The sequence below is a fragment of the Drosophila eugracilis genome, unplaced genomic scaffold (genome assembly GCF_018153835.1).
Source record: "Drosophila eugracilis isolate 14026-0451.02 unplaced genomic scaffold, ASM1815383v1 contig_445, whole genome shotgun sequence".
NCBI classification, from domain to species: Eukaryota; Metazoa; Arthropoda; class Insecta; order Diptera; family Drosophilidae; genus Drosophila; species Drosophila eugracilis.
The window spans coordinates 664,726-691,731 of NW_024573311.1; the positions used below are offsets into that span (position 1 = coordinate 664,726).

General features: G+C 34.1%; 8 protein-coding genes across 17 annotated transcripts; 5 read left to right on the forward strand and 3 right to left on the reverse strand.

Annotated features, from left to right (window-relative positions):
- The first annotated feature begins 442 nt into the window (after positions 1 to 442).
- Positions 443 to 4,500, forward strand: LOC108111152. Its single transcript, XM_017220522.2, is given in 6 exon segments — positions 443 to 594; positions 2,335 to 2,561; positions 2,563 to 2,586; positions 2,690 to 2,887; positions 2,959 to 3,120; positions 3,189 to 4,500. Coding segments are annotated over 5 exon segments (1,866 nt in total). The 5' UTR covers positions 443 to 594; positions 2,335 to 2,339; the 3' UTR covers positions 4,449 to 4,500.
- Positions 4,501 to 5,607: 1,107 nt separating this feature from the next.
- LOC108111108 (LIM domain transcription factor LMO4.2) lies at positions 5,608 to 7,963 on the forward strand. 5 transcript variants are annotated; one of them, XM_017220454.2, is made up of 6 exons: positions 5,608 to 5,743; positions 6,390 to 6,499; positions 6,575 to 6,882; positions 6,946 to 7,099; positions 7,468 to 7,659; positions 7,722 to 7,963. In XM_017220454.2, the coding sequence occupies exons 3-6, from the start codon at positions 6,636 to 6,638 to the stop codon at positions 7,852 to 7,854; spliced, it is 726 nt and encodes a 241-aa protein (XP_017075943.1). In that variant the 5' UTR covers positions 5,608 to 5,743; positions 6,390 to 6,499; positions 6,575 to 6,635; the 3' UTR covers positions 7,855 to 7,963. The 5 variants fall into 5 exon arrangements, with proteins under 5 accessions (XP_017075943.1, XP_017075942.1, XP_017075944.1 ...); XM_017220453.2 differs by having other exon boundaries at positions 5,608 to 5,739; XM_017220455.2 differs by having other exon boundaries at positions 5,608 to 5,739; positions 6,441 to 6,499.
- Positions 7,964 to 8,158: 195 nt separating this feature from the next.
- LOC108111107 (mitochondrial chaperone BCS1) lies at positions 8,159 to 9,966 on the reverse strand. Of its 3 annotated transcripts, XM_017220449.2 has the most exons (3): positions 9,931 to 9,946; positions 9,526 to 9,691; positions 8,159 to 9,463 (listed from the first exon to the last, which is right to left on the reverse strand). In XM_017220449.2, the coding sequence occupies exon 3, from the start codon at positions 9,456 to 9,458 to the stop codon at positions 8,163 to 8,165; it is 1,296 nt and encodes a 431-aa protein (XP_017075938.2). In that variant the 5' UTR covers positions 9,459 to 9,463; positions 9,526 to 9,691; positions 9,931 to 9,946; the 3' UTR covers positions 8,159 to 8,162. The 3 variants fall into 3 exon arrangements, with proteins under 3 accessions (XP_017075938.2, XP_041674949.1, XP_017075941.2); XM_041819015.1 differs by having other exon boundaries at positions 9,526 to 9,966; XM_017220452.2 differs by lacking the exon at positions 9,526 to 9,691 and having other exon boundaries at positions 9,931 to 9,949.
- Positions 9,967 to 10,278: 312 nt separating this feature from the next.
- Positions 10,279 to 11,469, reverse strand: LOC108110804 (proteasome subunit alpha type-1). The gene is made up of 3 exons (XM_017220034.2): positions 11,345 to 11,469; positions 10,648 to 11,283; positions 10,279 to 10,590 (listed from the first exon to the last, which is right to left on the reverse strand). The coding sequence occupies exons 1-3, from the start codon at positions 11,345 to 11,347 to the stop codon at positions 10,378 to 10,380; spliced, it is 852 nt and encodes a 283-aa protein (XP_017075523.1). The 5' UTR covers positions 11,348 to 11,469; the 3' UTR covers positions 10,279 to 10,377.
- Positions 11,470 to 11,544: 75 nt separating this feature from the next.
- Positions 11,545 to 19,815, forward strand: LOC108110801 (NPC intracellular cholesterol transporter 1). 4 transcript variants are annotated; one of them, XM_017220031.2, is made up of 12 exons: positions 11,545 to 11,564; positions 14,513 to 14,623; positions 15,107 to 15,277; positions 15,342 to 15,495; positions 15,802 to 15,878; positions 15,940 to 16,158; positions 16,221 to 16,413; positions 16,505 to 16,824; positions 16,886 to 17,176; positions 17,236 to 18,628; positions 18,698 to 19,564; positions 19,632 to 19,815. In XM_017220031.2, exons 2-12 carry the CDS (start codon positions 14,531 to 14,533, stop codon positions 19,712 to 19,714), a joined length of 3,861 nt encoding a protein of 1,286 aa, XP_017075520.2. In that variant the 5' UTR covers positions 11,545 to 11,564; positions 14,513 to 14,530; the 3' UTR covers positions 19,715 to 19,815. The 4 variants fall into 4 exon arrangements, with proteins under 4 accessions (XP_017075520.2, XP_017075519.2, XP_017075521.2 ...); XM_017220030.2 differs by lacking the exon at positions 11,545 to 11,564 and adding an exon at positions 11,838 to 11,902; XM_017220032.2 differs by lacking the exon at positions 11,545 to 11,564 and adding an exon at positions 11,877 to 12,097 and having other exon boundaries at positions 16,221 to 16,401.
- Positions 19,816 to 19,933: 118 nt separating this feature from the next.
- Positions 19,934 to 22,598, reverse strand: LOC108110802 (ATP-dependent RNA helicase DHX33). Its single transcript, XM_017220033.2, has 5 exons — positions 22,508 to 22,598; positions 21,538 to 22,401; positions 21,259 to 21,334; positions 20,412 to 21,194; positions 19,934 to 20,346 (listed from the first exon to the last, which is right to left on the reverse strand). Exons 2-5 carry the CDS (start codon positions 22,377 to 22,379, stop codon positions 19,963 to 19,965), a joined length of 2,085 nt encoding a protein of 694 aa, XP_017075522.2. The 5' UTR covers positions 22,380 to 22,401; positions 22,508 to 22,598; the 3' UTR covers positions 19,934 to 19,962.
- Positions 22,599 to 22,895: 297 nt separating this feature from the next.
- LOC108111188 lies at positions 22,896 to 23,679 on the forward strand. The gene is made up of 2 exons (XM_041819012.1): positions 22,896 to 23,341; positions 23,414 to 23,679. The coding sequence occupies exons 1-2, from the start codon at positions 22,960 to 22,962 to the stop codon at positions 23,575 to 23,577; spliced, it is 546 nt and encodes a 181-aa protein (XP_041674946.1). The 5' UTR covers positions 22,896 to 22,959; the 3' UTR covers positions 23,578 to 23,679.
- Positions 23,680 to 23,783: 104 nt separating this feature from the next.
- Positions 23,784 to 26,945, forward strand: LOC108111186 (alpha-N-acetylgalactosaminidase). The gene is given in 7 exon segments (XM_017220572.2): positions 23,784 to 24,351; positions 25,099 to 25,256; positions 25,363 to 25,537; positions 25,662 to 26,093; positions 26,156 to 26,518; positions 26,597 to 26,659; positions 26,661 to 26,945. Coding segments are annotated over 6 exon segments (1,242 nt in total). The 5' UTR covers positions 23,784 to 24,351; positions 25,099 to 25,104; the 3' UTR covers positions 26,718 to 26,945.
- Positions 26,946 to 27,006: the final 61 nt, after the last annotated feature.

A 27,006-nucleotide genomic window follows, 5' to 3' on the forward strand; every position in this document is an offset into this window, starting at 1 on the left:
ATCAAAGATTAAGCAGTCGCGCCATATTTGATCAAATTTTTCTCTAATGAGCTGAAGCAGAACCTGAATCAGATAGATTTCGTAGTGAGCGTGGTGAGCAACTAAGCCCTGACTGCTTTTTTCTGTCAACTAAAAATATTCTTTGGAATATTTTAGAAAAGTCAATTCTTATCAGTCAATTTGCAGCGTTACCAGCAGTTCCTAAATGTTAATATATGTAATGTTTGAATACGAAACATAAAATAGATGTTTCAAATATATGATTACATTAGTTTCTTTCCGCTTTAATTAAATTTAGCAAACAATTTTATTAAAAATTCTGGTTTTTATTATTTACGATAATATAAACCCTTTTAAAATCAATATGAAATGGAACAGCATTTTGTTCCGTTTTCGCGTTTCAATTTGATGACTTTACAACATTTCTCACAAATATTTTCGTCATTTACCAGTTTGTTCTCACTTCGACTATTCGATAGCAACTACAACAAATTAATTTTTTACGAAGAAAGTGTTGTGTATTGTTACTATGTTATCATATTCGTGATTGTAGATCTCCGTGTCTTGAGTTTTGTTAATCATTGCGAATTTTTGGTGCGTACTGAAAAAGGTTTTTTTTTCAATTAGTGCTTGAGACTGCTTTCTATTGGTTATTTGATATGTATATGTAGACAGGTCTGAGCATTCCTGTGCACAGAATTTACTATTTTGCATTAAGTGCTCCGTGTCGAAATATTATTAGTTAACAATAAACAAGTGTGTATTAAATAATTTAAAATTTTAATGACGCTGGACATTGTTATTTTCGTTGCGTGTATTACATACACTCGTCTAAATCAGGTGTGATATTTATACAATGTCTTATTAAAGTGTAAGGGTTCCTTTTATCATATGACTATTTTTGTTTATGTAAAATTATCCTGAAATGGTCATATGTGTGCTTAATGTGTGTTTGGCCGAAGCTAGGCAGCAAACATTTATTCGCAAAGTTATCTAGTTCTCTTGGTACACATATGTAAGGGTGTGCGTGTGTAGGTAGATACATGTACATACATACATATATGATTCGTGGTTTTCAGTAAAGAAATCTGTAGTTGGAAACAAAGTATATATGCTGCCCGCTCTCCCCAAGTAAGACGTAACTATGATTTTTTTTAAGGAATATAAGAAAATTCATTTTTTTATGGTTTTGTACTCATAAGACTAACTTGCAACTGGAAACAATCGAATTTATTTAATAAAATCGCGAGGCGTAACCATAATGATTTTGTTCTATCGCAAGGTGGCAACGCTTGCTGCAAAATGATAAGCAAAACTGGTCTTAAGATTAAAAGTTGATAATTATATTGGTTCTTAGTATTACCTTACTGTATGTTTACATCAGGATATGTTTTTTTTTCATAACCGAATAAAATTGAAAATATTTTCGCTATATAAAAAGGACATTTTCGATCTATTTTTTTTCTACATAAAAATGGGTGGATCTGCACCATCTTGTGGTCGCTTTCCTTGTTTTTAGTGCCACCGTTTTCGAATATTATGGCATTTGTGTTTCTTATGTTATATTGCTGATTGATGGCAAGAGAAATAGTCTTAAATTTTTAATCGACAGAAGAGACTGGACTACTCCCAGTACGATAAATTTTTCTTTGACGGCACCCTCCAGAAAGACGTGCTGTATAAAGTAGCGGTTGGCACACACACATTGAAAGAAAATTACTCACCCAAATTCGGTTATATTGTGTACCGACTACTACCTTCCTGATCTGGGATGCATCCTGTGGTAAATTTAATTTTTAGGTAGATTACGGAAAGGGTCACATTAGTAGGACGTCCTTGTAAGCGCCACGTAAATTAGCTTATTTTAATGGATAGTTTTATTTTTCAAATGCCAAGCATATCTGAGAGAGCTGAGAGTTTAGCCTTCGTGCCGTAGCATTGGATTTTTATTTATTCCCGTCATCAGAACAACACATAATTGTTTAGAGAGCTTTTCTCAATTAGAGGGCAGAAAGAGAATGGCTAAGAGCTCGCTGTAAAGGAGAAAAAAATTCTAAATAGTTTGATTATCCATCCAGGACTATTCTCATATTTTTAGAGATTTAGATACATATGTAGTTAAGTGCCGGGTAATGTTTATCTGACTGATAAAATTTGTTTTAGATCTGACTTACTGGTGAATACTTATAAGGAATGTCGTTAAGAATCTTGAAGTTATTACTTTTGAATCAGATAAATTTTAAGTGCATAGTCATAGATAATAATCATTTTAAATAATTGTTTCCTAAAACACAGGCTTCAAATAATATTTCTTATTATTTAAAATACTTTTAGTGACAATGGATGAAAAGGACAAAGCTCAACACAACATGATATCCAACTTACCACTTTTGTTTGCAAATGGGTACCCAACATCCCTAGAGAAAATAACGGAGTCGCAGTTAGAAAATTTTATTCCATTCATGGTTCAGTGCTCTTTAGGACATATAAACTTACCAAAGAAAGTAGATTGCAGTGAACCAGAATGGTGGCCAGAAAACGCCCCATTCGAAATTCCGATGAAAAAAGCCTAAAGCATTTGTTGGGGTAAGATATTTGTTCTGTACATTTTTATTAAAATTTTAATTTTATTAAATTTAAAACAACAATAAACATCTCTTTTCAACTTTTGTATGCTACTTTTCTGTAGAACTGGATGGAAAAAATGAAGGAGATTGTGGTTATCTGCTATCAATTTCACAAAAGCTTATTTTTATTAAGATTTTGTAATGATTTAGCTGCGTATGAACACGCAAGCTTGAGATTCATAAACAATTATAACTCAACGACTTCATTATACGACAGAAGAAACAACAAATTGCTAGTTACTTTTCGAAATGAAAACATGGTATGTTCACTTACCTAATCCACTAATCTAGTTTTCATATAAAATATCTATAATTTCGGCTTATATTTCAGTCATATGATAGACAAATCAAAAATAGAAAGTGTTTGTTGCTTCAAAAGAATAACAGTTCAATTAGCGAAAACTTACAACATATGATGGTTGAGCCACCCCCTTTTGATATATATCTATGTGACAACTGTGATGCTGAACTTTATTCTAAAGAGGCAATACTGGTAAGTATAACACCTTTCTTAAATAATACTGAATACCGATATGATCTCACGGAATTTCTTTAATACAGGAACACGAAAACATTTGTTGCATGGAAGACGATGTTATACTTTGTGATTCCCCTGAACCAGATAATAAATGCGAGGGGAAAAATGAAGATATCGAACTGCGCAACGCCTTTCTTTTAAACTTTAGCCTGCAATCCAAATTTAGTGATACCAGTTTATCTAAAGAAAAACAAAAAACATATTCATTGAATGAAGAAACTTCAATGGAAACAACAAACAGAAAAAGGCGTCTACCATCACGGAGAAATCGAACAGTTCATTCATTTAGTAGGTGTTCGTTTATCCCAATATCATCTCCTGCAGGACAGCAATTATTAAAGTCGACGAAACAAACAATTTCAAAGGATTATGTTTCTGAAAGACAGGACCGTCTAGATCGATTTTGTTACACCCCATTAATCGTAAAGTCTAACACGAGGCAAAAGTATTTTGAGAAAAAATCAAACACTACAGTGCATTGCACATTTAAGAAATCGCATGAACACAATTATCATATATATTCCTTTCCGCGACGTCAATTTGTTAAACGCAGAGACACTACTGAAAACTTTTTGTTTTTGAACTCTCCGTTGATAAAGCAATGCCGTCCAATTTCAGTCAGATTGAAAAAAATAACGGAACATGTAATGGAAGAGCAAAATCATTCTGCAAATACAAAACTAAATATAAGACTAACGCGCCACAATTCGCTTAATTCGCATTGGAGGATTTCACCTACTAAAGAAGTAGTAGTTGATACAATTGACTTATGCTCCTCTGACGATGATGAGCAACAAGAACAAAAAGTAGTCTCGCCCAAAAGATTTGGTTCGGATGCACTTACTATAATAAAACTTACGCATAGCAACAGAAAGACCAGAAGGCGAACTATAGAGCCAAGCAAATGTCTTTCTGAGCCAGAATCAGTAGTAGATAATTCTGTTAAACCCCTACAGCAGTCTTTATATATTTTTTCAAATTATAAGGCTAATTCGGTAATCAGTCGTTGCACTGTAGACCCGATGTCAAATCATTCATTGGTTAGTTCTCTTAATACATCGAATACATGTTCTGATTCTCAAGGTCACAGAAAAGAATACAATCAAGAAAACTGCAATTTTTCTAAGAATTTGGTCACACTCACAGACTGGTACGCTCATTCAGCTAATTCCGAGAAGAGCACAACAAATCAAACTACTGAAAGTAGTACGTTTGAAACCCTTTCCGCGGCTCCGCCGTTCAATAGCACCGGGCGAATAATTTCCATTGATTTAACTTCTTAGATATTTTAAGTTAATTTAAGAAATTGTTATTCTACACGAAAAATTAAATTAAGAATTATAATATTTGAATAAAACATTTGTTTAAATACTTTTACATTTTATGACCACACTTATTGTATCCCAGGTATTGAAATGATGGAGTGTATATTCTTTAAATACTTTAATTCAATGGGATTACTGTAGCTCAATGTTTGGATTAGGATAAAAGAAAGAAATTCAAAAAGAAAAAAACAACTACGTACATGCATACATACGAAAAGTAATCACAAGTTTCCTGCTGATATCGCTGTTCATGTCCTGCATAGCAATGACGATAAGTCGTCAGGGGATTCTGGAAAAATAGTTTTCGTAGATGACCAATGCATAACTATACTCAAAATATTAAAGAATTTTTATCAAAGTTGCGGGAGAGGATCTGAACTCCGAGAGCGACGGTTCTACATGCGTCTAATTCAACAAACTGATTTATGAAGATTAAGCCCGTAACTCCAGGGAAGCTTATCTGATCTAGTTTAGTTCCGGTTATCATATTCTTCTAACAGTGCATAAATATAACCTCCGAAAACATGGTCACACTAATTTTTTTGGTACAGTTTTACACCCCATCTGACTGTACTCATGCTGATGTAGTACTCATGTACTATTTTGGCATTCCTTAAATCTTTAAACCATTTGTTACATCCTTTTTATTTGACAGTAGGTAATTAACATTTTCCAAGATAAGCGGTGCACACTATGGCTTGTGTGATTTACATATTTTACTTATGTATAAAAGGTAAACTATATTATTTGCTGATGTGGCAACCAATTCCCAGTAAGTTTATATTTGTTTATTAGTCAATGATTAAATCGATGTTTTTCACCAAAAATATTTTTTTCTTTTATGTATCAAAAAGGTCAATCATCTTATAAAATTAAATAATTTTCATTAACTTATTTTGTATATCTATTTATTTATTTATTTCTTATTACTGAGAGAACATTTTGAACCCATTTAAATTTTCTTAGCTTTCGTACTAGTTGGTTTTAATGTTAGGAAAAGTAAAAAAGCTAAACGGGCAGCTCTAAATGCGATATTTTTCAACTATATATATTGGAATACGTGAAATCGACGATTAAAATGTAAAGTGCACGGTGCACCCTGTATGTTCGCGTATTGCTTGCTTTCATATCTATGAATTAGTTTGGTATGTAAAGTCGTATACAAGAAATGCTGTTTGAAACCGAAACAATTTTACTGTTCCTCATGGTGTCGTCAAAAAATTTTCGCTATTGAATAATTAATTAATGAGTGAGTAAGTGGAAAATGTGTTAATTGCTAACAAAAGTGATTTTTGATGCCTTGTTTAAAAGAATTAAATAGCTGCATAGAATATACATATGTACACAAAATTTTGCTCATAAGACGATTGACAGCAAATCTGTATTTGTATATACAAGCGTAAAGTTTAACAACTAATGTTTATAGTGCTATGCTGAACAATGCAAATTACCGCAATTAAATATTGATTAATCTATCGGCTTAAGACCGCAATTTTATCCACACATGTACATACGCACATATCAAGCGTTCGCAGGGAATGTGTATGTATGTATGTTCATTTGGGTGTTACTTATAGGCATACGTATATATTCATTTGTATGTAATGACAGCTGTGGGCAATGCAATGTTTCAAAAATAATTTCGTATTGGATCTGAATTCCAGAAATTAAATAGATTTTTTTGATTGTGCATCGCTCTTTGCTTTACTTATCAAGATCAAACTGCACAGAATGCACGTTCTGTCATCGCTTGATAAAATAAATATTTTATTCACCGCTTGTGAAAATTCTCTACTAAATCGGTGTACGATATGATTGAAATTTACTTGGATTTTATTAAATGAATATTGAAAATGTAATGTTTTCAAAGTCTCTATATTATGTTTATCTTATTTATAGGTATTTATATTTCCTTCGTGTAGTGTGGTTTATGAGTTGAGTTCATGGTAGAATCACTGCAATTATGGAGTTCTTACACGATTAAGCTTAGTATTAGCAAACTACGACAGGTGAGGTCATACGATTTTGCCTGCCTCTTAATTTTATTTAACTCTACAAAATAAATATGTTCCTTTGTTTTTTAGGTTTACCGAATAAACAGGACACCTATGCCTTCTACGACTTAAGTCAAAAACATTATTTGCAATGAATGCAACGTTCCATTCATATAGAGATATACTAGCGGCACATCACCAAGACTCATCTAGTCCTGAAAACTTCGCCCCCATAGTAATTGACTATAGAAACTCAAACCACACAAAGGACATTGTCGAGACCAATTCAAATATCTCATCGTCTCAGCTATCGTTCATGGACGAATCTTCAAACGATTTCAATAATCAACAGTTAATTCACTCTAACTCTCTTATTAAAGTGTGCGGTGGTTGTGGAGGTAAGACTCTTAAAATGTTACATTTTGCATATATATTAAAAAATTCTATCTTTTTCCTTACAGATAAAATAAGTGATAGATATCTTTTATACGCTTTAGACAGATACTGGCACAATGGTTGCCTTAAATGTCACTGTTGTGGAGCTATGCTAGCAGAAGTGGGTTCCAGTTGTTTTACGAGGCGAGGCCTGATTCTTTGCAAAAAGGACTATTCCAGGTATGAATAAAAGAGTAAACTCTAAAGTCGACTAGAAGATGCTCCTTAAATTGTAACCCTTTTTGAGAACGTTTCCAACATAAGTTACGATTGGTATTACGAAATATTCCGTCAAGTTTTTTAAGCTTCGTCACCAAAGTAAAACTTAAACCGCCTTAGAAAAGTCTTGCATCATATGTTGTAAAATATTGTACGGTATTAATATTGTGATTTTAAGGGAAATATTATTAAGTAGCGTGTGTATTAGAATCGCATATCTTTCATATTTGGATTTTAACATTTATTGTTGACTTAAGTTTATTTAAATTTAAGCAAAACGTTCCAAGTGATTAGTTACAATTAATCAAAAATAATATTTTATTTTCCAGCATGTTCGGCTGCTCTGGAGTTTGTTCTGGATGCGGGGAGACAATACCCCCAAGTGAACTGGTTGCGAAAGCACTTACTGGAATAAATAATATCGATTTACAAAATCAACAAAAACAAATAATTAATTGCGTATTTCATCTAAGGTGCTTTAGTTGTGCTAAGTGTGGATCAAGTCTGCGTCCTGGTGATAGGTAACGTATAACAAAAAATTTCACCTAAAAATGGATAACTAATTCTAAATTCACTTTCTTAGGTATACTATGTTAGGGGCTAGCTTGGTGTGTGAACAAGATTGGCACAAATTACTTAAGGGGCCCGCCAATTCGAATGGAACGCTTGGACAAAGGAAAGGAAAAGTTGGAAGGCCCAGAAGATCAAAGGACTAATCAAATTTAATGTCACATAAAATATACATATATTTTAGAACATAGTTCATATTTTTAAATTACCTATAAAAATGTAATTAAATCATAATATAAAACTGAAGTTCTTTTAGGCGACTTAGATTGGGAAATAACCATGACACTATGCAAAGAAAAGAATCAAGGATCTTTAAAAATGAAATAAATTTAAAAATCGAAACAAAGAAATTTAAATGTTAAGTTGAAAGGCTTTTGAGTTATTTAAGACCAAACAAAATTTTGAAATGTGAAAAGCTGGTAGTTCTTATTCTAAGATAAAAAACCGAGGTATCTCAATTATCTTTTTTATTGTGGCTTAAAACATTTTCCCAAATATCTTCACAAGAATCAATAACTGTTTGCGGGGAGGATGATTTATGCTTCATGAAAAAGCCTTGAATTTGAGCAGGACTTGCAGAACGACCAAAGGAATTTACTCGTTTTCCAAACTCCTCTGCTTTTGTAGGATCACTATTAGCAAAGAAGTTTTTGAACATTTCTTCCAATTGATATTGAGTGCAATACCCTATGTATTCCTTTAAATCTATTCTACCAGGGCGAATTAAGGCGGGATCTAGACGGTCTATATAATTAGTAGTCATAAAGACAATCCTAGCTTCTGTGGAACCCACACCATCTAAACAGTTTAGTAGACCACTAAACGTTATCCTGTTAAGGCCGTCAAAAGCGGATTTCTGCTGAGGAGTCGCTTCTCTGGATAAGAATGCTGCATCAATATCCTCCAGAAGAATGATACTTTGTTCTGGAGCCACATTAAGAAGGTGATTCAGTCGATCATCGGTGAGTCCTCTTTCCGAAAGGTTTAAAAGGCAGACACTGTATTCCAATTCGCCAGCCAAGGCAGTAATAAAGCTGGACTTGCCACAACCCGGAGGTCCGTATAAAAGATATCCTCTTCGATAAGGAATTCCGCGCTGAGTATACCAAAGAGAACTCTTGATAAAGTCTTGGCAGTCCGCAATGATTTTTTCAGACGTTCCACGATCAAGGACCACCGATCCAGTGGGTCGTCGTCGCCTAGGATGACCAAAGGGTCTCCATTCTGCACCCATCGCTGTGTATAACACGGTTTTGCCTTCTGTGGCTTCCAGAGCCAAGTGTCTAGCCTCTTCCAAAATGTCAAAATAAATGGCTTTATTATTTCCGAATGCTGTCAGAGTCACTGTTTCCCAGGGAACACCCATGTGAAGGTCCAATGTCTGTTGTTCTCTAGTTCGTTCCACCTGAATCCAGTTACCCTTGTACTGGAACAGGTGCTTGCCAATGCTGGGTATAAAGTCATAGCTTGTTTTAATCGTTCCATTGTCGTTCTGCACAAAGTTTGTCTCCACGCTTAAGTGCTGTGTTTTTCGCGCTCCTTTAATGGTGATCCATTTTAATAGCCACTGATAGGATTTGTCTCGGCACGGCACCTCCAAGGTAATCATGCAGTGTCGGCGAAATAGGATTAATCCGCCCTGAAGGCCTTTTCGCAATATCGCGGCAGCGGCACCAACACCAAATAGCCCAAAACCAGCCCCAAAATAGGGATTCGACGAAAGACTGGACACAAGATCGGGTATAGTCATCTTGCCTGGAAGAGATTAAAATTTAATTGATGGTTGAGAATAAAGCTAGGAGTATGTGGTTTAATACCTGCTCTAGATTTATGGGAATAAAACACAAGTGCACAACCTGTTGATCCAAATCAACTATGGGATTCTATCATTCAAGACAATCTTTGAAATGTAAACAAAGATAAACTTCTTTCATATCCTGTCAGCTAACAGAAGTTAGGCATTGAGAATTCCTCAACTCCCATCTAATAAATAACATTACAAAACCCTTTTAATATAGAAAAACGGTGTTTTTGTTTCGATTTCAGAGGTAAACCACTTCTTTCATTATGTAATAAATTGAAATTTAATTGTGTAAAAAATAAAACTCAAATTGTATTTGAAAGCCTAGAATCTTTTAAGCATTACGATTGTTAAGAATATTAACTTATCATTCACAAAAGCAACCAACCATAGTTTTTAAGAAGGAAATTAATTTTATTACCGGCTGAATAATTTCTTGCCTATCGACTTATTGTTATCGTTGTAACCCTGGTTCGCGTGTTTATTTTATCGTAGCACTTTTTTACATTAAGAATCATTTCGATAAAATTGACTACGAGATATTTTTAGTATTTAACAGAATACTCTAAATTTAAAAAATACCGCCACATAAATTTGCAAATTAGAAAACTGTGAAACAAATGATCAATTTAACATTCATACAACACATGGAAGCGGCTCGGATAAATTTTGATTTAACAAGACTATGATTCCTAAATTTACCATATTGTTGATAAACCTAAATTTGCATTCAGTATTTCGGCTTAATATAAGTAACTCATTCTATATCTTTCAGTTTTAAGATCTATGCAAATGCATGAACAATTTTATTGTATCCTTCAATCTTACATTTTTAATGGTTAAGATGATTTCATATCCGTACAAAAGCTTAGGGGCGCTGCTCAGTCGCAACCAAGACTTCTGGGTCGCGAGGCCCGGCTTCTGGTACGTCTGGGGGAGATGGGCGGTCATCATCATCGTCGTCCCTGGGCGATTCAACTGGAGCACCCTTCTCCTTGGCCATCTTAAGATATTTTTCATTCTCTGCCTCTGTAAGAATTTTAAATGGCTGATTTTTACCGACGATGGCCACAGTAATGTTCTGCAAGAGACAAAATAATTAATACCCTTATGCACTTTTAACATTCAATTAGCTTACAAACTGGGCTGCATTTTCTTTGCTTTGATGTTCATCTGTGGGAAGAGTTCCAAGAATAGCCAGAATGCCATGGCAGATGATATCATCGTTTGAGCAGTCCCAAAACTTGGCCAGATTGCGCTCCAAATAGGTGCGTGCGCTTTGGGAACGTGATCCAATGGAATTGGCTTTGCAATTAAAAAAGGTCGCCGATGGCGTGACTTGATAGACATGAGGCCCCTTTTCATCGTAGCCGGCGACCAGAAGACCTACTCCATATGGACGTCGATCGTAGCGCTGAGTAGTGGTCTGCATCTTGTTTCCCAGGTTTGTGATCAGCCGGGAGACCGGATAAGTAGAGTCGTACGAGTGCTTATAATTCAGGCATTCGGAACGTAAGTACCGGCTTAAAACACGGGCGTCAGCCGTGATCCCCGCAATTGATATTCCCAGGTGATCATCAATGGGGATTATCTTGCGCTGGGTGGCCGACAGCTCGGATGTGGGCTTACAAAGAGCAACAAGCACAGCAGTTTCTTTATTTTTCAGACCTACAGTTGCGGTTCCAAGTTTCACGGCCTCCATTGCGTATTCTACCTGGTGAAGTCGTCCTTGCGGACTCCATACCGTAACATCACTATCATACTGGTTGCGAAACTGAAAGCATATGAGTGAGTTTGTTACAAAACTGCACAGTTATTTGCAATAAACACTTTACCATGACTTTTGAAATGCAAGCCGCAGAGCTCAATGATGACAAGTAGAAATGCCCGATAGTTAGTTATGGCCCGCCAGGAGAAACAAACAAACAGTATATCGATAATCGATACAGGATTTCAGTATGGTGGAATTAGTATCTATAATGAAACAACGGGATAAAATTATGAATAGCTTGAGCCTATTTCTAATATTGAAAAATGGCTCAATTCTCAATTGCTGTAAATAATGATTGAATATATTTTTTCTATATAAATTAACTAATTATTTTGATTTCTTATATAAAAAATCGTTTTATGTTTCTGTGTCCCTTATTCAAACGAGCTAACTGTTATTACATCCAGTAATTTGAATCCTTTTTTAAATCTCAATCCTTAAGTTTTCGGTTAGCCTCAGAACAAATAAATCTCCATATGGATTTATTGTTCCAATTCCACAATTCCAACTTACATTTATAATTACTGTACATATATCGACAACAATCGATTGTTTTCTCATAAATAGTCAGTGGGAGTGTTTACATTTTAATTGTATATTTCAGTTACTTTTCACTCTCCTGGTTGGTAGCTCCAGAGTTAGATTATAGGCAATGAGTATATGAGGGATTCGCGATTAGACGAACTCTTGCACTCAAATCTATACCTTTACTCAAAAGTGGTTTGCATTCAAATTTTATCGTGAAAAAAAGAGAAATTTAAGTGCGGGCTTTGAGCATAATACCGTATAATTTAATTAAGTAAAGAACTTATCTAAGGTGATTTCATACAAATGCACATACACACATACAGAATCATACCTACATGTATGTGAACGAATAAGGAGAACAAAGAAAACATTTTTACTGGTTCGGCGCAATACTAATGTTTACAATTAACGATTTCTTTGGATGTGATAGCATAGTATACTATATTGCGTGCCCTTCATGGGGCTACGGTTTGTTCTCGTATCTTGTCTACAAGATTGTTTCTTGCAGTGCGACATCCGCTTAACAATAAGCTATCCGCAAGCACAAATAAATAAAACATTGTGAATATGACCTCACAGAATTTGCTGATTTAGTATTCCCAATTTACCGATGCGGTTGCTAAATTTGCATTTGATGTCGGAAAAAAGTCAACCAAAGCAGTCTTCGCTTTCCCAAGAAGTTGTACATAAAACGAAAACATAATGGAGTTTCCCCCTCCATAGCCAGGCAACTAGTTGCATCATCACTTTCACAGTGGCTATACCGACAACCAGTTACCGACAATGAGTTTTAGCGCGAAATGTAACGTATCAATGTCAAAGGCCACAACTCACTTACTCCTCTGACATTTCATACTTTTCTAGTTACCAAGTTAACCGTTGTTAAGTTCAATATAATCAGGTGCAAATCACCATCTAGTGTTTCGATTCTTATTGTTCACTTCTTGCCAGTTGTTGACCATTTTGTATTGTATTGTGAGCTTGAAGGATATTATTATAATGTTACTTTAGCAAATTTTGACTACTATTTGATTATGCTATCAAAAACTCGTTGTCCTTTGGTCACTCCATCACCATTTTTAAAGATAATTTTTACAAAGTCTAAACTGAGCCATTCATTAAATTAATATACACTTTTAACTTTAATATTCGGTTTTTTTTTATAGCTTCAAACTTAAAGAAAATGGTTAAAATTAACTTAAAACACAGACATAAAAAGAGTATAATCCAGTTTATTAAATTACCTTATATATATATATATATGTATATATATAAAAAATATAAAACTCAAAATTTGCGTTACTTTAATATTTGGTGTTCTTTATGTAACTAAGGAATAACAACCTTTTTTAGAAAACTAATTTATTCTATTATTTAGTGTTATGGTCTATGATTTTTTATAATATCGTTTGGTATATTTTAAATAATTTTTTTTTTGTGTATTTCGGTCTAATTCCCCCCACTCTTTCTGATGCCGTTTTTTAAACTCCTATATTAACGGTAGCGTCGTATTAAGCACACTACGGTCTAGTACAATATAGAAATTCTCAATAAAATAGACATTAGGTTATTGGGGCTGAGTTTCCAAATGTTTTGGATAATTGTAAAGCAGCAGACTTCACTTTATAGGCCTTGTGCATTAAGTTAGTGTCCTGCACTTAAAAGTGCCCCGTATTCCCCTTATCTCCGCCGACTGTCTCTAATTTTTGAGATATTGATCTTGGTTTATGGTACTGTCGATTAAAACAAGATTTCCTACTCCTTTTGTGAAAATGCACCCCCAGATCCCAGTTATTCAATGTTTATTTTACTTACAGATTTGATCTGTGTGGTTATGGTACAACCTTTTAAAGAAATATATCACAAAACGACTAAAATGATTCAAGTTATCTAGAATTTTTACTTTTGAAACGGACGTCCTGTTACGATACTAAGAAGGGGATTGCAGTAATTAAAACTAAAATTCTAAGAAAACATTTTTTTTTGCTAATTCTTTACTTACAATGAAAAATAGTTTGGTTAGATATGAAGATTTCTTAGAGTTTTATATAAATCACAACATTATATTACATTCATTATATACAGTTTTTACTAACATTTTTATTTAATATTACTTTAAACTTTTATAAAAAAAAATATTTTATATACAATATATTTTATATTGGAAAAAAATCGATATTTATCTGAATATGCTCTAATGGGTAGAGGAAAAAAGCAATTATCCGTCAAAAAAACCACCCAACCATATAATAGACATAATGTTTGATTACAAAATTTCAACTCTATGAGTGTTTCAGTGTGACTTAAAATTAGTTTTCCGTTAGGGTACTGTGGCGGCATTTCTATTAAAAAGAATTTTGCTTATCAAATTGGTTCATTGGCAAAGTATACTCGAGAATTTGTATGATTCAAACGTAAATGCGAGATGCAAGTGTTTTAACAGTCTTGGATAAACTGATTCGTTGTACGCGCATATATCGGTTTCTTAAATAAATGTTTATTTAATGTGTTCGAAACGGTCTCTTCTGCCTTCTAGACACATTTACATTTAAATACGTATGCATTTATACGTAACGTTTTGGATGATATTACATTTCATTCAGCTTTTATTTGTTTGATTACACCGTTAGAAAAACCGAAAATTTAAATGGTTTTATGCGGGGTGCAATTAATATATACCTAATTCGTTTTGTTTTTTTTACAGATATGCGATTGTGATAGGATGATTTCAAGAACCCCACTCAGGAGTACTCCTTTTGGAGTACACATCATATTTGTTGCTGTACTCTTCACGTTAATTCAATCATCGAAACAGGTAAATAAGATTTGGTTTACATTTTATGGGTAAAAGCTCATTTCAATTACTAATCCTATGTTTTATTTTGAAATGCGTTATCTATTTAGCTTCCAACTATTGTTTAAATATTTGAAAATCGTACATTAATTTGAAAGTTAGGGAAAATGTGTATTTAGCAAATGCTAGTCTTACGTCATCTGTGCATATGAAAATTTGAAAACCCGTGAAAGAGTCAAAACAGATGCAAGGCAATTAAAGATATATATATTATAATAGCTTAAAGGTGGAAATGATGACGTTCTTAGTAAACAAAGCGAAATTTAAAGTTATAATATTTTGTTGGGGTCAGTAGATTAGCTACATTAAGATAGCATTTAACATTAAACTGCAAACATTTATTTAGTATTCAATTTAAAAGTTATGCACTGAAATGATCATTTCTAAAATAATTTTCTAAAGTGTTAACTAAAATGGTTTTAAATTAATATTTTTGTTTTAAAGGACTGTATTTGGTATGGCGTTTGCAATACCAATGTATATTCGCACAGTCAAAATTGTCCCTACAATGGAACAGCCAAGGAAATGCCTAAGGATGGTTTGGAGCTGCTGAAGCAGCGATGTGGTTTTCTGCTGGAAAACAGTGAAAACAAATTTTGTTGCGACAAGAAACAGGTATGAGTAATTCTCGTTTTTTCGATTGGTATATCCACTCTTAAAATGCATCTTTCCCTTGAAGGTTGAGCTTTTGAATAAAAATGTGCAGCTGGCCGGTAATATATTGGACCGATGTCCATCCTGCATGGAGAATTTGGTTCGACATATCTGTCAATTCACTTGCTCACCAAAGCAATCCGAATTCATGCACGTGGTGGCAACGGATAAGAGTAACGGTACATAAGTAGTGCAATATTATAATTATATATAATATATGTGTAGTTTTTATGGAAAAGTTCAGTTCATAGATAATATAGTTTACATATTTCATTGAAAATGTTGAAATCTAATTATCTTATCAAATCGAACGAAGTTTATCTGTTTTTAAAATGAAATTATTATACACAGACTGAAAAAATCATGTAGACATGTTGCGAAATATTGACCTACAAATTACAAATAAACAAACCTTGTTTTTTGTGAATTACAAAATAATATCTTAAAGGAAATCTAAGTAATGAATTTCGTATTTTTTATTCCAGATGTTGAATATATAACTTCCGTGGATTTGCATATATCGACAGAATATATCAACAAGACTTACAAATCATGCTCTCAGGTACTTTTGGATTGAGAATAAAAAAAATAAACTTTTAACTGAAATTTAATATTCTTTAAAGGTTTCTGTACCACAAACAGGTCAATTAGCATTTGATTTAATGTGCGGAGCTTATTCAGCATCACGCTGTAATCCTACAAAATGGTTTAATTTTATGGGAGACGCCACTAACCCATATGTTCCGTTTCAAATTACGTATATTCAGCATGAGCCTAAATCAAAAGGCAATCAATTTACGCCTTTGAACGTAACAACTGTTCCATGTAACCAAGCGGTTAGCGTAAGTTCTTTTTTTATTTATTTATTAAACTTCATATTTTAAAATATAAATTATATTTAAAGAGCACACTACCCGCGTGTTCATGTTCGGATTGCGACATGTCCTGTCCTCAGGGACCGCCAGAACCAGCTCCTCCAGAACCATTCAAAATAGCAGGACTTGACGCCTATTTCGTTATTATGGCAGCTGTGTTTATTGTTGGAGTTCTAGTATTCCTAATGGGATCGTTTCTGTTTACACAAGGTTCGTCAATGGGTGAGTTTTGCTCATTAAATTTGATTTTTTTAAATTTTATATAAATAAACTAAAAATGGGAAGAAATATTTAACAAAAATATGTATTTTAGATGACAATTTTCAAATTGACGGCAACGATGTTTCTGATGAACTGGCTTATAGAGAAAACGATTCATATTTTGAAAAATTGGGCGCACAAACAGAGAGCCTTCTGGAAGCCTTTTTCACCAAATGGGGAACGTTCTTTGCAAGCAATCCTGGGTTGACTTTAATTGCCGGCGCATCCTTGGTTGCAGTACTGGGGTATGGCATTAGTTGTGCAGAAATAACGACGGATCCAGTTAAACTTTGGGCGTCACCAAATTCGAAGTCCAGACTTGAAAGAGAGTTTTTTGATACCAAGTTTTCCCCATTCTATCGTCTTGAACAGGTAAATATTTAGTATGCAGAACAAAATTAAACTATTAAATCAATTTAAATCCGTATTTTAGATAATAATCAAATCTGTGAACTTGCCTCAAATCGTCCACAATACTTCAAACGGCCCTTATACGTTTGGTCCGGTGTTTGATAAAGGCTTTCTATCTAAAGTATTAGATCTCCAAGAAAGCATAAAGGAAATCAACGCAAATGGCACACAGTTAAAGGATATATGCTTTGCCCCCTTATCAGATGATGGAAATGCAGTTGATGTGTCCAATTGCGTTGTTCAGTCGATTTGGGGATACTTTGGCGATGACCGTGAAAGATTGGATGAGACCGATGAGGATAATGGATTTAACGTGAGTATATGAAAATGTTCAATAGAAGAATAGAATCAGGTTTAATCTTAAATTTGTAGGTTACCTATTTGGATGGCTTGTACAGTTGCATAAGTAATCCGTATTTGTGCCTAGCTCCCTATGGTGGTCCCGTAGATCCAGCCATTGCACTTGGTGGCTTCCTACCGCCTGGAGAACAACTAACAGGCAGTACAAAATACGAGTTAGCCAATGCATTGATTTTGACATTTTTGGTCAAAAATCACCAAAACAAAAAAGATCTAGAACATGCCTTAACGTGGGAGAAAAAGTTCATTGAGTTTATGACAAACTATACTAAAAACAATATGTCAGAGCATATGGACATAGCTTTCACATCAGAAAGATCGATAGAGGATGAGCTTAACAGAGAGTCTAAGTCAGATATTTTAACGATTTTAGTATCCTACTTAATTATGTTCATGTACATTGCGATATCGCTGGGACATGTTAAGGAATTTAAAAGAGTATTTATTGACAGTAAAATTACCCTTGGTATAGGTGGTGTCATTATCGTATTAGCCTCAGTAGTTTCCTCCGTTGGCATTTTTGGTTATATCGGTGTGCCGGCCACCCTGATTATTGTGGAAGTAATACCCTTTTTAGTATTAGCTGTTGGAGTGGATAACATTTTTATCCTTGTCCAAACTCACCAGCGTGATCAACGCAAACCCAATGAAACCCTTGAACAGCAAATTGGTCGAGTTCTAGGACGCGTTGGACCAAGTATGCTGCTAACTTCCTTGAGTGAAAGCTTTTGCTTCTTTCTTGGTGGCCTTTCTGATATGCCGGCCGTTAGGGCTTTTGCCTTATATGCGGGCGTAGCCCTAATCATTGACTTTTTATTGCAAATTACCTGTTTTGTAAGTTTATTTACTTTAGATACTAAACGCAAGGAGGAAAATCGAATGGACATTTGTTGTTTCATTAGGGGAAAGAAACCTGATGGTATAACTAACAATGAGGGCCTATTGTACAAATTTTTCAGTAGTGTTTACGTCCCATTCTTAATGAAGAAAATAGTTCGAGCTAGCGTAATGGTAATCTTTTTCGCATGGCTATGCTTTAGTATTGCCATTGCCCCAAAGATTGACATTGGGCTTGACCAAGAACTGGCGATGCCCCAAGATAGTTTCGTTTTACATTATTTCCAATCGCTGAACGAGAATCTTAACATTGGTCCGCCAGTGTATTTTGTCCTTAAAGGTGATTTAGTTTATACAAAAAGTTCAGATCAGAATTTAGTTTGTGCAGGTCAATATTGCAACGACGATAGCGTTTTAACGCAGATTTACTTAGCTAGTAGACACTCAAACCAAACATATATCGCTCGCCCTGCATCTAGTTGGATCGATGATTACTTTGATTGGGCGGCAGCAGCGTCTTCTTGCTGCAAATACAAAAAAGACACGGGAGACTTTTGTCCGCATACAGGTGAGTTTCAGAAAATCATTTAAATTTGTATTTATTTTATTCCAACAAATATTTAATAATCTTTTTCAGATACTTCCTGTTTAAGGTGTAATATAACAAAGAATTCCCTTTTACGTCCAGACGAAAAAGAGTTTGAGAAGTACTTTCCATTTTTCCTTAAGGATAACCCGGATGACTCGTGTGCCAAGGCCGGTCATGCCGCTTATGGTGGAGCTGTTCGGTATTCCAACAGCCATGAAAGACTGAACATTGAGGCGTCATATTTTATGGCCTACCACACGATATTAAAAACCTCGGCAGATTATTTTCTGGCACTTGAATCGGCCAGAAAGATATCGTCAAATATTACACAAATGTTACAAGGCAGACTTATGTCTAATGGAGTTCCTATGGAATCGGCCTTAACGGTCGAAGTTTTCCCCTATTCAGTATTTTATGTGTTTTATGAACAATATTTAACCATGTGGTCAGATACGTTACAGAGCATGGGTATATCAGTTCTTTCCATATTTGTTGTTACATTTGTTTTGATGGGCTTTGACGTTCATTCCGCATTAGTTGTTGTAATTACAATAACAATGATTGTTGTTAATTTAGGAGGCCTAATGTATTATTGGAACATTTCTTTAAATGCCGTTTCGTTAGTAAATCTTGTTATGGCTGTCGGAATATCTGTAGAATTTTGTTCGCACTTGGTGCACAGCTTCGCTAGTTCGAAATCAATCAGTCAAATTGATCGAGCAGCTGATAGTTTATCTAAAATGGGTAGTTCTATTTTCTCCGGGATTACTTTAACAAAATTTGCAGGCATTTTAGTTTTAGCTTTTGCGAAAAGTCAAATATTCCAAGTATTTTATTTCCGAATGTATTTGGGGATTGTAGTAATTGGGGCGGCTCACGGCCTAATCTTTCTCCCGGTTCTATTAAGTTATATTGGTGAGTAAATAAAAATAATAATAACCGATTTTCTAAATATTTATGTTTTTGTTTTTTATTTTCACAGGGGCTCCTGTAAGTAATGCTAGATTAAGATATCATAGCCAGGTAGCTGCTGAGCAGGAGACAGCACTTGCGGGAATTCTATAAATCAATCCCATAGTTGTATTGTAATAATCTCAAAAATATTTTAAATGTTAAATGGTTAAGGTAATAAATAATAACAAATGAATTTCTGGATTTATATATTTTCTGTTAAATTTATTGTTATTTTTTGCAACTAAAATAAAAATGACTCGAATACCAAAGAAAATGTAATCGTTTGATCTTCTCCAGTAACATTTTTAAGGCAAACACAATTACAAAGAATCACGTTTTCAATAGTTTTTTACTTTATTTTATCTTGTTGGTATGTTTTTAACAAACGGTACAATCTCCGTTATCCATTCAATGGATATTTCCGTGACTTGCCGAAGAAAAGTTTGCTCCGTTTGAACAATTTCAGTGAAGAGTATGTAGCTCGGCTTATACTTTCCATGCAGAACACTTGACGGATGAATTTTGGCCCTGACGTTGCCGGAAACGGTTATATAGAAACCATCTCGTTGCAATACGGCAATATTTTCAAAAAATCCATTTAAAATGCATTTCTTTAACATCTCGATGTCATCAGAACTATTTAGCGCCAAATAAAGTCGTTCGCTTATTTCTGTCAGTTGTCTGCGAACATTTCGGGCATATGTTAAGCTACGCAAATTTAGGTAGTTGTCATGGCACCACATCTGAAATATGATTCATAATCCCAATATAAATATGCATGTATTATTATTGATTACAAAGTATTTACCTTTGGCTTTTCGGTTTTAGAAAACGCATTAAATACATTCAGAAGCGTTAAATGGTCTCCATGTTTAGATTGAAACTTTGCATGCGCCAAGGCAGCCATTTCATTTTTATCGCTATTTGAGACGAATACATGATCACTTGAAAGGACAGACACGAGGCTGAGAATTTCCTCCATGCACCCAAACGATGAGGCAGTCAGCAGTAGCTTTGAATATTTCGGATCCAAGGGATACTGCACCATTTGTCGTCCCAAAGGTGTTATATGTGAAACAGATCCAATTTTAATAGCACCCAAGGCATCTAGACTTTTATAAGCACTCCTTAGTCCTTCTTCGAGTGGAGGGTCTAAAAAGTCAAAATTATTGCAATCGATGTCCAAGGCAAGAAGCTGCAGCACCATTGAAGTTGGATTCGTTCTCAGGATTTCTGGCTGAGTAGCATCGGCAAATGATTCCATTTCCCTTTTTGAATACGCCCTGTAGCAAGTTCCATCTGCATCTCGGCCTGCTCGCCCTGCTCTCTGCCAAGCTTGCGCCCGAGATATTCTTACTGACTTCAATACATCCAGTCCATCGGCAGTGTTGAAAGATTTCTCTTTCACAAATCCACAGTCAATAACACATCGGATTCCGGGTATGGTAATTGAAGTTTCTGCAATGTTTGTGGCCAATATTACTTTCCGGACGTTGGCAGGTGTTGGCACAAAACACTCCAACTGTTTGCCCTGAGATAATTGAGCGTACAAGGTGAATACGCGGAGATCCGTTGATCCAGTCATATCAATCTAAAATAAATAGAACTTATTATTTTTGACGTGCAATTTGATTGATTTGTACAGATAAACATACCTTTGCAAGCTGGCGAATTTGTTGGGCCAATGATTCAATCTCCTCTTGCCCTGTTAGGAATATCAAAACGTCATGGCTGTAATATTAAATACTTATATTTAGTATGGAACATTAGAAGACATATAACCGAAAAGAACAAGGAACATACGACACAATAAGCTACGTTAAAAGTAGACACAAAAATCACATTCCATTACTTTTATAAACATGGTGTCATATCCTTAAGATATGGATAAAATATCTAAATGTTCAAATGTTGATACTTAAACTGCTACCTACTTTCTAGGGGTGGTGCGATGAATATGAAACAGCGTAACGAGCACGGTGTGCACATAATCCTCGTGTTCCTCCTTAGTGTGCATCACTCTGACAGGATATGTCCTTCCCTCCAGATACATTCCTTTGCAATTAAAGTACTTTCCAAAGTGATCAATATCCATCGTGGCAGAGGTAACAACTACCTTTAGATTGCTCAGCTTTTGCTTCCTTCTCTCCTTCTGGGCTTCTTTGACTATACCGAATAATAGATCTGCATTTACAGTTCTTTCGTGAGCTTCATCCAGAATGATCACCGAATATTTAAGCAAAAGCCGATCCTTAATGGACTCCCGCAGCAAAACGCCGTCAGTAAGAAATCGGATCTTCGTGGCCTTTGAGGTAGCATCTTCGAATCGCACAGTATAGCCTACTGTATCGCCAATATTTCCGTTTAATTCCTGGGCTACTCGGCGGGCCACTGTTATAGCTGCCACTCTACGAGGTTGAGTGATCCCGATCATTCCGTTTTTGGCGTATCCAGCTTGCAAAAGAAATTGTGGTATTTGGGTAGTCTTTCCGGAACCAGTCTCGCTCATGATCAGCACGGTATCGTTCAATTCCAGCTCCCTAAGGATTCTCTGACGACAGTTAAATACGGGCAATGATCTCTGGTGCTGTTCTATTGAGGTTCTTTTACTGGTCAGTAAAACTGGTGCTATTGGTTGCTTTGTATGGGTCAGATGAGATTTTTTCTCCGTTACGGGACTATTTGCCATGGAATCATATTTCCGTTTGATCGAGAATTTCACGGGTGATGGACCTCCCACATCACCCTTGCTGGTGGCTAGGTACTTGGAGTCCATAACTTACACTCGGAGCACGTTTCTTGATAAAAAAAAATGTAAACAAAAATATTAGAGATAAATCAAGAATCTAAACAAGCTCATTTCAAAGTCACAATGTATAATTTCTTATTCGGATATTAAATTACCTGTACCACCTATTGAAAAAAAACAAAATTAGTTCAATGCCCTGAAATATTTTAGTAAGATATCAAGCGATATGAGGAAAGCAACAGGCGTGCGGATAAGGGTAGGGTAGTCATAGGTCTCCAAAAAATGTAACAGTAAAATAATCCGACAATTGTGGTATATACCAAATTTTATTTGTGATTAAATTATTTATATATAATAAATAAAAGCTTTCTCAGCTGATTCAGAAATATCAAGTAAATAAATTTGTTAGAAAATGTTAAATAATTTATTTTTTATGCTTATTCAACTTTATTTTTATAGTTCTACATATTTAGCGGGAAATGTTAGAGCCCGCGAAATAAACAATTCTATCACTACAGATATGTTAAGGTTCTTATGATTCGGTCACGCTACTTTCAATAAAAGGTAAACACAATAATAAGAGGTGTTCGAGAAAAATATTTTTTTAATGATGAAGTCAGAAAAACTGAAAAGGAACTTCTGGGTTTCTGCTGAAATAGAATGCATGCTTGACTTGATAAAGGAAGTAAATAAATGCCAGGGAGCCCTGTCCACAAGCACCACACAATATACATTCGTTCAAATCGCCAATCAGATGAAAAAGCGAGGCTTTCCAAATAAGTCACCAACTCAAATCCGAAGAAAATGGTTTCAAATGAAGAGTGCCTATTTATGCTATAAGAAGGGGAACGTTGATCGGCTTTTCCTGATACCTGAAAAATTCCGCAATGTCATTGCCCAGTTTGTAGAAAGCGGTGAAAAAATTGGCCGTTCGAATCTGTCAACAATTTCAACAGGAAATCCTCCGTTAGTTCAACAAAGTCAGGAAGGTAAGAAAACATATTATTTTGACTTTTTGCACACTCTTAAATTATTTAAATGATATTGTCAATTCCTTGCAGAGGAAGATACTTCAGTCATGGATAAATTTCTGAATCAAATCCGTAGAAACAATAAAATGATAAATTCCGAATATATAAAGATGGAGGAATCGCTACAGCAGTTCGAACAAAAATGCCAATTTATTCGCGACCGAAATCTAATAAGGATTATTGATAGCTATTAGTTAATCATGTTTTTAATTATGTACAAACAATAATATCCATCGTTCTATATAAAATATAATTCTTGATAGTTAAGAGTAAAAATAAAATACAATTTAATATGATATCCTTGTTTTATTTTTTTTCGTCCCAACGGTTTGAAGGTACATATATGTATTAAACTTGTAAATTTATGCCCAACTTTACATGTTAAAAAATGAATTTATTTTAACTTTTAACTTAGTTTTTATTAATAAAAAAGAAAATATTACACATATCGTCAAACGTGGCACTACCATACTAAAATCACTTACATATCTCCTATTATTACAACAGGTTTCTAATGAAGTTTTTTTTACTTATATACACATATATGTATACCTTAGTATAAGTAATTATGTATATGTACCTTAGTTCTGGATGCCTTTACTTGCAACATTAATTATTCTTTACACGTCCACGTCTCAGTAATCAAAATGGCATTAAAATAAATGTTGTTTATTAAAAATATATATATATTGCATAAAATGTTTGAACCTAGTTTAAAGTGTTCACAAATATCCATTTGAATTTTACAATTAAAGGTTTTGAATATTAAACGGAAAAGCAAAAATAAGCTCTTATTAGCTTTGAGAAACCGGCTCAAATGTAGAAACTCAACAATTACTTAATAGCGCTGCCAATATACAAATAGAAATCATTGGTATGTACTCTACATTTCTGTTCACAAACTAGTTTATTTTTTTCTTTTAAGTGTACGTGCGGATAAAATTGTTAACACTTAAACTTGGCAGAGTGTGTGTAATTGTATATAATTATAAATAATCCAATCTTAAAAGATAATTTCTAGTTTTATATTTTATTAATTATATAAAACCAGCTTCATCTTTTGTGCAGGCATGTCTATGTTAAAATTGGTTAGCACGATGATGTGAATTAATATATTACGTTATTGTTATTATGCTGTCTTCCTTTGTTGTTATTATATCAGCTACAATAGAGTGAGAACAATAATCGGTACGCATTTAGAGTCTCAGCTATACTCTTCTACTCAACAAAACCTTCTTCTCTTTTTTCTCTCTTGAATTACCCATTGTTCAACGAACCCGTGAGCCTGGCTTACACAGCGTTGCCAGACTTTTCTTTCGTATCAGTTTTTAAATTCAAAAATAACTTATTTTGTTAGTCTTTACCTTTTATTTAACAATAGAAAAAACTATATATGTACACTATAAGCATACATTTTAATCCACTAACGTTTTTTGGGTCAATCGGAATTAAAACATATTGCATGTAATATACATAAGTAAAAAATATATTATCCTATATATTATTATGAAATAAAATCAGTTAAATTTAGCAAACTTAAAAATAATTTGAAGGGATTTAAAAAAAAATAAATTAATTAAAAAAAAAGAAATTATATATTATGGGTTAAAAATAAATTTAATTTATTTTCAATAAATTTAATTTATTTTTCTCTAAAAACGAAAAAATCTATTTCTAATAAATATTCATTATAAATTATGTTATATATTTTTTAGACAACGATGTTATCTATTGTTTGGATTATTTTATTGAGTAGCACTTTGTGTAAATGCCTCGACAATGGCCTCGCTAAAACTCCCCCCATGGGATGGCTTTCGTGGGAAAGATTTCGGTGTAATACTGACTGCATTAACGATCCAGACAATTGCATAAGGTAAAATTATAGCTTACCATATTTAAAAATAACTTACATTTTATCTGATTACTTTATTGTTTATTTACTTTAATATACGATTCTCTTAAAAATTTTTTGAATATAGTGAACAGCTATTTCAAACTATGACTGACATCGTTGTAGCTGATGGTTATGCATCTGTGGGCTACGAGTATATTAACATTGACGATTGCTGGTTAGAAAAGCACCGCAGTCATGATGGCAAATTGGTAGCTGACCGAAAACGTTTTCCCAATGGAATCAAAGCTTTATCCGATTATGTGAGTATAGGCAGAATTTAAATTTAAAAGAAGGTTATACCCATATAATATTTAAGTTAAACTTACATAAAAATGAGCTGGCTTGACACTGGCAACGACTTACAACATATATTTTTTCAATAAGATTCATTCGAGGGGCCTCAAATTTGGAATATATGAGGACTACGGAAACTACACTTGTGCGGGATATCCTGGCATTATAGGCTATGAAGAGAAGGATGCACTTCAATTTGCGGAATGGAATGTGGATTACGTAAAATTAGATGGTTGCTATGCACTACCTTACGACATGGATCTGGGTTATTCGACATTCGGAAGGCTTTTAAACAGTACAGGAAAATCAATGGTATATTCATGTAGTTGGCCTGTGTATCAGATTTATGCTGGAATACAGCCGAACTATTCGGCAATTCAAACGCATTGTAACCTTTGGAGAAATTATGATGACATTCAGGACTCCTGGGCGTCCGTTGAAAATATTATTGATTATTATGGTAATAACCAAGATTTAATAGCTCCGAATGCGGGACCTGGGCATTGGAACGATCCAGATATGGTAAGAAGCAGATTTTTAAGATAAATTTGACTGAGTTTGAACTTATTCCTATTAAATTTTAGTTGATTATTGGAAACTTTGGACTAAGTTATGAGCAAGCAAAAACTCAATTCGCAATTTGGTCTATTTTGGCTGCTCCACTTTTAATGTCAGTGGATTTAAGAACGATTCGTCCGCAATTTAAACACATTTTACAAAATAGAAAAATAATTGCAGTGGATCAAGATCCACTTGGAATACAGGGAAGACGAATTTATAAACATAAAGGAATAGAGATTTGGTCAAGACCTATTGGGCCACTTTACCAAAACTTTTACTCATACGCCATTGCTTTTGTAAATAGAAGAACGGATGGAACCCCATCTGATATATCAGTTACTTTAAAAGAGCTGGGACTTATTAATTTCTCTGGGTACAGAGTGGAGGTATGTTTTCAATATTTCGTTTAGCTACCATAAATAGAACCTCTATCTTGCTGGTTTTAATATTCAAATTCTTTTTAGGATCTTTACGAGAATGTTGACTATGGGGTACTTTATCCCAACACTAAAATTAAAGTTAAAGTTAAATCCCTCTGGAGTGGTTATGCTTAAAGGAGAAGTTCAGTACCCACCTGATTTGTAATACAGATTGTTATTGAAGTCACCCATAATAAACAATGATTATTACTAATTTGTCAATAAATCAAAATGCACCACTATCTGGGTAGCAATTCACTATTTAAATCTTATTTTTATCTTTAAAAAGTTCTTTAATATACAAAAGTCGACATTACTACGAATTAAATGATGAAATAAATGGAAAAGTACATTAAAGATCAATAAATGCAAAGAAATGCCAGTTTAATCTCAAGATGGCAATTTTATTATTTGGAAATTTTTTATAAATAAATCTTTTTCAGGTTATCTTTTGT